The 11,973-nt window shown below is 37.3% G+C and overlaps 1 protein-coding gene across 1 annotated transcript; it reads right to left on the bottom strand.

Annotated features, from left to right (window-relative positions):
* Positions 1-339: 339 nt before the first annotated feature.
* Positions 340-11,376, bottom strand: LOC116727867 (flocculation protein FLO11). The gene is made up of 27 exons (XM_032575525.1): positions 10,128-11,376; positions 9,872-9,896; positions 9,754-9,791; positions 9,544-9,674; positions 9,390-9,468; positions 8,689-8,747; positions 8,571-8,609; positions 8,415-8,482; positions 8,262-8,305; positions 8,052-8,094; positions 7,756-7,790; positions 7,014-7,138; positions 6,804-6,921; positions 6,525-6,650; positions 5,756-6,057; positions 5,086-5,287; positions 4,423-4,579; positions 4,005-4,169; positions 3,749-3,871; positions 3,524-3,569; positions 3,342-3,445; positions 3,111-3,235; positions 2,449-2,820; positions 1,793-2,076; positions 1,603-1,704; positions 1,330-1,461; positions 340-756 (listed from the first exon to the last, which is right to left on the bottom strand). Exons 1-27 carry the CDS (start codon positions 11,360-11,362, stop codon positions 653-655), a joined length of 4,383 nt encoding a protein of 1,460 aa, XP_032431416.1. The 5' UTR covers positions 11,363-11,376; the 3' UTR covers positions 340-652.
* Between the last annotated feature and the right edge of the window lie 597 nt (positions 11,377-11,973).

Genomic DNA, 11,973 nt, shown 5'->3' with positions numbered 1-11,973 from the left:
TAACAAGCGGGTAAAGGGAGATTTGAGTGATTTATCCACCATTTTTCAGTGTTGGTGATTTCACCAGCAGCAGTATAAAAAGCTTGTGAAGTCAGTTGACCAACATGACTCAGATTGACCTGTCTTTTTGTCAGTTGTCTTTTTTTTTGGCAAATATTTAACTTCGGTCATTCATATTTCAGCTGTTTATTAATATGACAGAACTTTTTGGATATATGTGTGAGATTTTAAAATTTGCTGTTATCGGATTATCTAAACTAAAGACGTGTCTCAACCCACTCAGTGTTGGTTCTTAGATTTGAAAAGGGAAATCCATAAATCATAAATATGACAAAGAAATGTAGTCTATGTACTGTTATATGAACTTTAATTTGCTGTTTGAAAGCAACAGCTGTAAGGTGTGTAAGATCATTAAATCTAAGATACACATTAAAATGTTATCTGAAAGTAAATAAATAGGTTTGTATATTAAATAAAGATTATGTAAAAATAAGCACAATAGCTTTAGAGTTAAAAAAAAAATTCAACTTTAGACTTAGAATTTCTTAGAAATCAGTCAACTAATAATACATGTGACGGAGATGAACAATACATAAATATTTTCTGGTAAATTACATTCTATACAGGCAGTTAACAGGCTGCTCTATGTAGGTCAGGACCCCCGTCGACTCCGGAGCTGTCTGTTGATCTCGTTGAAAACCACATCTGTCCTCGGTTCCTCGTCAGCTGTAATTATTCTGTCTTCAAGTGGATTTCCTGCAATGTACCACAACATTATTTCTAATATGTTGGTAAACAAATAATAATTATTAAACCTATCCATAATTATTGGCAACTATGGTAAAGATAGACAGAAGGCAATACTTCATCTCTTATCCAGCAACTTATTTCTTCAAAGTTGAAGTACAAGCAGAATCCTATTCATGCATATTCAACATGTGAGGATCATGTTGAAATCACTTTGCTGCCACTTGAAGCTTGGAGCTATGCTTAAATTAAGCCTATTTTTACTAGTATGCATACCGTACTGGACATGTCTGGTACCTTTCTCCAGAGGTCATTAGGTGAAACCAAGACATGCTCAGGGACTATCCATAGGACAATGATTCAAAACAATAAACATGATTTTATGTGCAATTTGAGATGTTTCCCTACAGAATGACCTCAGATTAGTAGTTATTTAATTCTGTGTGAGATTATTCAGCAATAATATTTATTTTCAGGTATTTTACACATCCTTAGAAGGGATGCCAATGCATGTGGTGTGTTGGGTCAGTCAAAACTTATTACGGAAGGCATAACATTGTTAAAGTAGAAATTCTTTCTTACCAATGCCGTTCATCTGCCCTGATGGCGTACTGGGCAGAAAAGTAGATCTGGATGGCCGACTGCTTTGTGAGGATGTAAAGGAGGTCAGTGGAGACTTCTTTGTGGTTTTCTGTGTTGTAGTGCGACTCCAATCTAAAAGAATTAGGGGAAAAAAAGAAAATGCCATATACAAAGAAAATTAAAAAAAAGGTTTTATTTTTTATCTTTAAAAAAATGCATTGAAAACTAGCTTGCGAGTCTTGGATACAGGTGCACATTTTCATCCAGACTCACCTGAGTTTTCTGGGAGTCTCATGTTGCCGCAGCATAGGTAGGTCCTCCACTGCCTTCTGACGGTTTCTTTCACCGCACAGTGGAACACAAATATGAAGAATCCTACAAAATGTACGAAAAATCTTTGGGGATCAGCAAAGTTTAACTTTCTCTTTAGGATACAGGAAAGAGGTAGGGTTCAACAACTCACCTTGCAGAGAATTAAAGATGGCAAAGAGGTACATAAATGCCAGATTAACAGGACCCCACGCAAAAAAGGCAAATCCCCACGTGAGACCTAGGAGGAGGGTAATCCCGATCATGCTGCGTGCGTCCTGCACTGCGCTGCGGTGCTTGTTGTTATGAGGATTCTGTTTTTTTATCCGGTGCAACTGGACTAAGACCACAACAAACATGATCATGTTGAAGATGAAAATCACACCGAAATAGGCCACGACTGCCACATAGAAGGCGATGTCGTTTCTTATCCAGCAGCTGCAAGACAACAAGAAGGAAGAGTGAATAAGCTATTTTTTATTATTGATTTCATATGCAAGTTTAATCAGGGATAAAAAGGGTCTAAACCTTAATATATTAGAGAAGTATTGCAAAGAGGACAGGACACAATTTTCCTTAATATAGCTTTGGGCCTTATTTGTGTATCATCAACTGAGATTTAAAATCTGATGATGATAATGTAATTTAGGACTCCTGAGATTAAATTTGACTAATTTTAAAACTTGTTAAAGACCAGAAAATTTCCTTTCATTATACCCTGACACATAAAAGCTAAACTTGAAAACGGCATGCTTTATTTTCCAGTGATTGTAGTTGTGAGTAAACCCACTTTCAGCTTACTGAACTTACAAGTCATCACTCGTGCCATCTGAAAACTTTCCATAGGACATGAGGCCGTAGTTGTTTTTGTCAATCGCGATCACAATGATGACCACTATCATTGGGACTCCCCAGCCCACCAGCGAGAACTTCAGCATGTAGTGGGATATGTTGTCATTGAAGACTTTCACAAGTGCGTAGTACATGTGGACGCCCTCGAGCCCCATCCAGGTGAAGGAAACCAGTAGGAAGTAGTGAAGGAACCAGGCCGTGGAAATGCAGAGGCCCACGGCTGTGGGATAAAGCGCCAGCCAGGCGTCCACCAGGAACACCAGGTTGAGCAGCAGAAGAGCCAGGCAAAGCTGGATCAGAATTTTGGATGGGATGTCTTTACGCAGCTTTCTGTTGGGGTGAAATGATTTAGACATCAATCACTGATACATCAGTTAAAAGTTGTTTTACATGCTAAAATTCTTTTACCTTTCCACATTTTCTTCAAATCCAACCACTATCAACAGTGAAATATACTGAGATTTGACATAAAACTACTATTGGATTTGCTCTCACAAATAAAAATCTGAAAACTTATGCATTGGCATTTAGCGTCTTTCAACCCTAAACTAAGAACCCTGTGACATACATTTACAAGCCGTTGTAGTGGGTTCAACGAAGAAAACAATGTATCAACTCACCCAAATGCCAAGTAAGTGAGGAGAGTTACGGACAGGAAGATGGCAGAAAGTCCACAACCTATATATGTGATGAAGGTGAGGATGGTGGCCTGAACACGACTGGTAACAGTCTCTCTGGAGATGTCCTTAAGGTAAAAGAAATCGAATCGAAGACATTAGAATGACATTCATGTCTGCTATTGTCATTAGACACACAGAGGTGTGAAATCTGCAACAGGTAATTGTGCTTACCAGTAAAATAGCAAAGCTGGTTAAATGGTTGCAGCCACAAACTGTCTCATTGTCGTTGGTTTCTTTGACAAAGCAGCCATCTGAGTTCCAGCCACCTAAACCTTCTGCAGGAACCACAACAGTTTCAAAAATGCAGCCTGATCTCAGTTTTTAAGCGTGTGTGTTTATATTTTTTAACTTACTGTTAAATGTAAAGTCCCAGAAAACACACACTGCCACAAAATTAGCCTGAAGTTTGGAAAAAGAAGCAAGGTTTCAGTTTCCAAATAAGCATTGTTTAGCTTAAGTCTGAAAAAAAAAGTACTCAGCAGCTTTTTATTCTAATAGCCACCTGAACTCTTTTCAAATTTTGTTGTTAATGAGGCTGGGAAAAAATATTGAGCATTTCCTGTTAGAATTAGACTTACTGGAACAGGTTCTGTGTTTCTCAGGCGAATTACAACACTTTCCTTTAATCCTTCGATTGACAGATTGGCCACGCTTGCTCCCAAGATCCCACTGTTAAGTTTCCGTTGTTCTAATGAGACATCCTGTGTTTTCATGCAGAGACGCATCAAATCGTTAGTTTGTGGGAAAAATTCTACTGCACATTTTTTCTATTATTTGCCATCAATTTATTTTTTATTTTATTTGATATCAATGACACAGGATGACTGTACAGACCTTAAAGACTGAGCTCTTCTGGTAGAAATTGAACTGAAGCCTGGAGACCAGCTTTTGTTCCTCAGCGGTTAGATTTTGAGTGAGGGAGGGAGGAAGAGTAATGGAGCCCTGAGGGATGGAGGAGTCCTTTAATGCGCTCCTTTTCAACCTTGGATTCCCCCGAACCTGCAGCACATAGTGGAACATACCGGGTGGAAAATAGATCTTTCTCAAGAATATATTTTTCACAATACAATAGTACTATAATTTTACCAACAGAGCCTAAGAAGTGTAAATGTGTGAAAAGTCTTACAGAAGAGAATATAATTCAGTGCTTGGCAAAAGTGTGCTAGACCTGAGTTATTATTTATGTTTTTTTTCTCAAACTTTCAAGCCCTGAGGAAAAAATATGCCTTTACTTGTGTGACCATAGTCTTACCTGAACATTATTTGGATCTAAGATGGAAAAAACTGTCTCCTGAAAGTTGGCGCCATCTACTGGTTTCACAGAGACAGCCAAAGAAGGGTACATCAGGTTCTCAGCGGTGGCTCCAATCACCAGCTTTAACCCCACAGTGTCAACAATCCCAATAATCCTGATGGAACAAAGGAACTGGTTAGTGTCAAGCAGAATGACTAATCTATTTGACTACTAACAATATTTAACCACAAAAAATTGCAAAAAACATTTTACAAATTAAAAAGTTATGATCATATGTTCAGCATACAATTAAAACTTATTTCTGTACACTACTAGTAAATCAGCCTAAATGTTCCTGTTTTAGGTCAGTTCAGATTATTATCCTGTGTGTGGTGAATATCCACTTCTGACTTTGAAGAAATGAATAAAAATTCTCAAAAATATTTATTGTATATTATTCTGACATTTAGCAAATAATAATAATAATAATAATAATAATAATAATAATAATAATAATAATAATATAGCAGTATGTCAAATTTCAACATTAAAACAAAGTGGAGTTCATTTGCATCTGAACCTTTCATATGTCCTTGTTTTTCTTCAATATGATCAAAACTTAGAATTAGAAATTTTTCTAAATGTCAAAGTGTTGTGAAAAGTTGAATAAGTGAGAGCAACCTGTCAGAGGAGCTCGACAGCTTGTCAGGTGAAGCATCCAACAGATTGCTGACAATGTTGACGGAGATGTCTCCCAGTTCCTTGCTGACAGTCGGGCCTGACAGAAGCTTCTCTAGCTGTGACACCAGCTGATCTATCTGCGCTGCGGTCAGTTTTGACACGTCTTGAGCCAGTGCAAGAAGGTCTTTGGCTTGGCTTTCAGCTGCAGTGAACAAAATAGAAAAGAGGTTATGTTCTGAAAAAAGATCACTGTTATCTTCCCAGAAACCAAAGGAGCAAACACAGAAAAACATAGCTCCGCTGAAGTGCACAGTAGAGGTATGTTAATTAGTTATTAGCTGAAAGCCTATTTTCTGAGCAATCTAGATGTTGCAAAAACCAAATACTTCTAATCATTTTATACATTACACCATCACCTACAGTGCAATACGGTGGTGGCACCCTTATGCAGTGGGACTTTTTTTTTCATTTTTTATTAGCAAGATCTTTTGACATTTATCAGAAATGAAAATAATTTTTGAAAAGGACCAAAAGCACAAAACAACGACCACTCTGAAGTTGTTCATGTGGAAGTTTACATATTTAGACTGGTCGAGTCAAAGCCTAAATGCAAGTTAAAATAAAAGTTAATACTACAACATGAGCTGGAAAAAATTATGTGGCAACAAACCTGTTCCATTTCCTGTTGAACTCACTAAGGTGGTCACAGAAACAAATCCACTTGTTGTGCTTCTAGTTGTGTTTGATGACGGTTTTCCTCCAGCAGCAGTTGTGGACACTGATGGGGCCCATGTTGTGTTCTGTTGTGTTTTTGGGGTTGTTGTTGGAGTCAATGTGTTGTTTGGTTGTAATGTTGAACTCACTGTTGTCACGTTCGTAATGACTGTCACATTTGGGTCAAATGTAGAGTTTATAGGAATTGTGGCATTTAGGCTAAGTGTCACATTTGGGCTAGCTGTTGTATTTAGGCTAAGTGTCACATTTGGGCTAGCTGTTGTATTTAGGCTAAATGTCTCATTTGGGCTAGCTGTTGTATTGGAAGTGTCACATTTGGGCTAGCTGTTGTATTTAGGCTAAGTGTCACATTTGGGCTAGCTGTTGTATTTAGGCTAAATGTCTCATTTGGGCTAGCTGTTGTATTTAGGCTAAGTGTCACATTTGGGCTAGCTGTTGTATTTAGGCTAAATGTCTCATTTGGGCTAGCTGTTGTATTTAGGCTAAGTGTCACATTTGGGCTAGCTGTTGTATTTAGGCTAAATGTCTCATTTGGGCTAGCTGTTGTATTTAGGCTAAATGTCTCATTTGGGCTAGCTGTTGTATTTAGGCTAAGTGTCACATTTGGGCTAGCTGTTGTATTTAGGCTAAATGTCTCATTTGGGCTAGCTGTTGTATTTAGGCTAAGTGTCACATTTGGGCTAGCTGTTGTATTTAGGCTAAATGTCTCATTTGGGCTAGCTGTTGTATTTAGGCTAGTCATGTTGGGACTAATTGTCACATTTGGGCTAGTTGTGGTAGGTACAACACATTGTTCTTTCAAATGTACAACAATATTTTCTCCAGTTTGGCTGCAATGAAAAAGAAGTAAAACACTGTATTATTTGAAAGCATTTCAGTTTCCATGGGGTATGTTTCAGAAACAACCATGCAAAGATAACAGTAATACTGAGTTGGTAATTTTGTAAAACTTTACTTATAGCCTAAAGTGAGATCATACAAACCATGTGAGGTTAGATCCCTTTATTTCGAGACAAAAGTCATGTGGGCTTTTCTCACTATCATTATAACTGAACTGGAAGTTGAGTGAGTTGGCATTAATTTCTGCGCTTCCACAAATTGCTGCAACACAAAGCAAAAGCTACATTAAATACACAGCGTTCTTGTTACTTTAAACCTGAATCAAATTTTAGTGAATAGATTGAGATACTTACCTGCTCGTCTCACTTGCCCGTCATACTGGATCTTTTCTTCAAGTAGAAAAACATTTAAAACAGCTTCTGCCACTGAACAAATGGAGACTTCCCGTGCAAAACCTAATATCACTCTGCAACTCAGACTTCAATAAAAAGAAAAGAGTAGAATAGTTTTTAAAAGGTTTCTAACATATGATCATACAGGTGACTCTAAGAAAATTAGTATGTCAATGAAAAGCTAAGTTACTTCAGTAATTCAACTCATTTGTACAAATGTTGACTTTTTGTTGAATATTTTCGCGTACTGTGCAGTATATACACCCAATTCTTTGCTGGAACTCTCTTTTACACAGATTACCGCAATAAATTAGAATATATGTTCAGATGAGGTTCATTTGTGAGATAAGTGTCAGCTGGAAAAACAAAACAAACTTCAGGCAGGTATTAAACATAACTTGTATAATACCTACACTTTTGTATTGAATTTTTTTTTTTTTGTGATGTAATATTCTAATCCTAAATATAATCTTTTTTCAAAAATAAAGGCTTGAAAATATCAGTCTATGTGTAATTAATCTATATTTTATTTTGTGTAGGGGAATTCACCTCATCTGCTTTGCTGAGAGACCGAAATTTAGAAGTTAGGTGATTTACAGGCCAATCAACACATTTATACAAGTGTCATCAAATCAACTACATTTTGCAGTGTGGGCAGGTGACTAGTCCTGCTATAAAATGAAGGTACATCAAATAGACTTACTTTGTTTCAGTCATTTCACAGTCCACACTGGCACTCTGAAATTGTACAATGGCGATATTAATAAACATGCAAAAAACGTAAATTACACATGTGAACTCTTAATTTTGCATTGTTGGATATTTTTAAATATTTATTATTTTGTGATACTTGTTTATTGTTATATTTTCGTTTCTTAAAATTATACCTGATAGATTTAGCTCAATCTAACACTTTAATGATGCTTATGAAATTTAGTCAGGAGAAATTCAGAACTTGACTTGTTGTGGTAGTATTATTGAACTTTAGCTTCTTCTTACCCTGTACTCAGATGCAATCGTGGCCAATAATTGACATGTAACACTGCAACAAAACATTAAAAACATAATTTCAATTGTCAGTTAGCATGACTGTTTTTCCTGTTTTTGATTTTTATTGTTATAAATAAACAAATAGATAATTTTATCTTTGCGAACTGAAAATAAAATTTACAGAAAAAGTATTGCTACAAGTCAAAAAGCAAAACATACTTTGTAGTGATGGAGCAGTCAGGTGGTTGTGCCAGGATTGAAATCTGTAAATGTAGGTAAATATTATCATTTTATACAACAAGAGTGTTGTCGTGGAAAATCACAGTGTGTAGCAAGAGTAATTAAGAAACAAGGTGTAAAAAAGGAGGTTACCAGAGATGAAAGAGATGAAGAGTTCATTGTTGGATCTTGTAGTGAAATGGAAAACGTGTAGTACGCATCTGAAAACAAAAACACAAATTACATCGTAAATTTTGTATTGATTTTGATAACGATGAGAGGCATTAATTTGACTGATGAAATACTAACCAGATCTGATGCAGTAGGAAGAGCAGTTACAACTGTTCTCTAAAAAGGGAAGAAGAAAAAAATACATAAAAATTTAAATACTATATACATTTTAATATATTTTAAATAAATACCTCACCTGTCACACAGTCTGTTAGGTTTATTGGTGGAATGACATATGCAGGCCCAGACTCCACACTGATAAAAGACAAACATCATATTTTATTAAATTTGTGCATTTAACTATATACTCTTATACCGACTCTTTGCATATTTTAGAAATAAAAATAGCCCCCAACTGCAAAGTACAGAAAGAACATTTTGGCTTTTTAATAACATTTCTTTTATTCAATGAGCTGATACTGCTGTCAAAGATTTAAACATCGAAAAGAAATATTTTAGGTACAGGACATCTGTAAAGATTATTAATCTGTTCATGTCAAATGCAGGAAAACATCAGTAGGTTAATTTAGATTCAGCACTGAAAACAACACGGGGTATTCAAAGAGGTTAATGTAATTTGTACATATAAAAGTAAAAGTCTTTCTTTGTGCACTGAAACATATTTTCTTTCCACATCAGTATAGAAAAGTCGGTTACTGGTATCAATATCAAGCACACACATTTGTGCTTGATATTCCAGAAAAATCTAAATGGTCTTTTTTTTAAGAGATTTTCTGAATTATCAAGCCCAGTGAAATCTTTGAAGTATGTGTGTCACTTTTGATGAATTTCCACTTAATAATGCAAGAGTATTGTGATCAGTTGTGTGGAACTGTTCTTTGTCAGGACTGCACACATTGCTGTTGTAAACATGCTTAGCAAATACCAAACCCTTACCATGACGCACCCAGCGGACCAGAATAAATGCAGCTGTTTGGCTCCTCTAAGTTACCATCGCACTTGTTTTGAAGCCAATCTGTTCAGAAAGATCAAGACTTTGTTACAAATGAGAAGCTTCTGAGGTTGGTAAAAAGTCCAATTCATTACTCACTCTGTTCATCTATCCTGTTTCCCACCACATGGATGTCAGAGGAACTTTTGCTGGCTGCACAGAGTGTTTGGAGGATACCGCATGATGGTATTTTGTGACTCAGCGCAAGCATGATGGTGCACTTGGTCTGACTGGAACATATCAGTTTTATCAAAAACGAGAATGGAGATATGCATGTGTCAAATATGAGAGCTGTGTTATTTCACTCACTTTATTTCAGTTTTTATAGAGCAGGACACTTCCATTCCCTGTTAAAACACAAACCAAACTGTTATTCAATACTTCTACTCACCATGAAACCTATTGCTGCATGTAATTATTAACTTACTTGAAAAACCAAAGCTGTGTCATTGCTAAAAAAAGAAAAAAAAAAAATCAACATTGTAACAAAAGAGATGTAAGAAGAATGAAAAAAAGTGCTGCCTAATTCAGCTGACAGTTATTTTGGATAACCTGTCATTTTGAAATACAGTCATTTATTTTTACAATTCGGTACAAATAAAACATATACAATTCTATGAATGTTAGAATGTTTAGAAAAGAATAGATTATTTTACCCATTCGCTTGAGTTCATTTTTCATACCTGCTTATCGTCAAACTGTCGCTGTTCTGGGGGACGGAACGCTTCCTCCTTGAACCTCCTGAAGGCGGGGCTTGAGGATTCGATGACTGCGATGACACAGTCATGTATGGCAATAAAGTTGACATGCTGGTGATCAAAGATGGCAAAATGGGACTTGGTGTAGTTGTGGCTGGACTGTTGCTTCGTGATGCTGTAATTGTTGTAACTGTGATTGGAGTGTTGCTTCTTAGTGCTGTAGTTGATGGAGTTGTCAAACCGTTGCTTCTTAGACCTGTAGCTGTTGGAGTTGGCGGATCGTTGCTTGTTAGTGCTGTAGTTGTTGGAGTTGGCGGATCGTTGCTTCTTAGACCTGTAGTTGTTGGAGTTGGCGGATCGTTGCTTGTTAGTGCTGTAGTTGTTGGAGTTGTTGGATCGTTGCTTGTTAGTGCTGTAGCTGTTGGAGTTGGCGGATCGTTGCTTGTTAGTGCTGTAGTTGTTGGAGTTGGCGGATCGTTGCTTGTTTGTGCTGTAGCTGTTGGAGTTGGTGGATCGTTGCTTGTTAGTGCTGTAGTTGTTGGAGTTGTTGGACTGTTGCTTTGTGACTCTGTAGTTGTAACTGTGGTTGGAGTGTTGCTTTTTAGGTCTGTAGTTGTTGCAGTAGTAGCTGTAATGTTACTTTGTGATGTAGTAGTTGATGCAGCAGCAGTTGTCATGTTGCTATTTGTTGCTGAAGTTGATGCAGCAATTGTCATGTTGCTTGGTGTTGCAGTAGTTAATGCAGCAGTAGTTGTCATGTTGCTATTTGTTGCTAAAGTTGATGCAGCAGTAGTTGTCATGTTGCTATTTGTTGCTAAAGTTGATGCAGCAGTAATTGTCATGTTGCTTTGTGTTGCTGAAGTTGATGCAGCAGTAATTGTCATGTTGCTTTGTGTTGCTGAAGTTGATGCAGCAGTAGTTGTCATGTTGCTTTGTGTTGCAGTAGTTGATGCAGCAGTAGTTGTCATGTTGCTATTTGTTGCTGAAGTTGATGCAGCAGTAGTTGTCATGTTGTTATTTGCTGCTGAAGTTGATGCAGCAGTAATTGTCATGTTGCTTTGTGTTGCAGTAGTAGACGCAGCAGTAGTTGTCATGTTGCTATTTGTTGCTGAAGTTGATGCAGCAGTAATTGTCATGTTGCTTTGTGTTGCAGTAGGTGACACAGCAGTAGTTGTCATGTTGCTTTGTGTTGCAGTAGTTGATGCAGCAGTAGTTGTCATGTTGCTTTGTGTTGCAGTAGGTGACATAGCAGTAGTTGTCATGTTGCTTGGTGTTGCTGAAGTTGACGCAGCAGTAGTTGTCATGTTGCTTTGTGTTTCAGTAGGTGACACAGCAGTAGTTGTCATGTTGCTTTGTGTTGCAGTAGTTGATGCAGCAGTAGTTGTCATGTTGCTTGGTGTTGCAGTAGTTGACGCAGCTGTAGTTGTCATGTTGCTTGCTGTTGCAGTAGTTGATGCAGCAGTAGTTGTCATGTTGCTTTGTGTTTCAGTAGTGGATGCAGCAGTAGTTGTCATGTTGCTTTGTGTTGCAGTAGTTGATGCAGCAGTAGTTGTCATGTTGCTTTTTGTTTCAGTAGGTGACACAGCAGTAGTTGTCATGTTGCTTGCTGTTGCAGTAGTTGATGCAGCAGTAGTTGTCATGTTGCTTTGTGTTTCAGTAGTGGATGCAGCAGTAGTTGTCATGTTGCTTTTTGTTTCAGTAGGTGACACAGCAGTAGTTGTCATGTTGCTTGCTGTTGCAGTAGTTGATGCAGCAGTAGTTGTCATGTTGCTTTTTGTTTCAGTAGGTGACACAGCAGTAGTTGTCATGTTGCTTGGTGTTTGCAGTAGGT

This window comes from Xiphophorus hellerii, chromosome 11 (genome assembly GCF_003331165.1).
Source record: "Xiphophorus hellerii strain 12219 chromosome 11, Xiphophorus_hellerii-4.1, whole genome shotgun sequence".
Classification (NCBI taxonomy): Eukaryota; Metazoa; Chordata; class Actinopteri; order Cyprinodontiformes; family Poeciliidae; genus Xiphophorus; species Xiphophorus hellerii.
The sequence above is the reverse complement of the archived record's forward strand: the minus strand, read 5'-3'. Positions and strand labels throughout refer to the sequence as shown.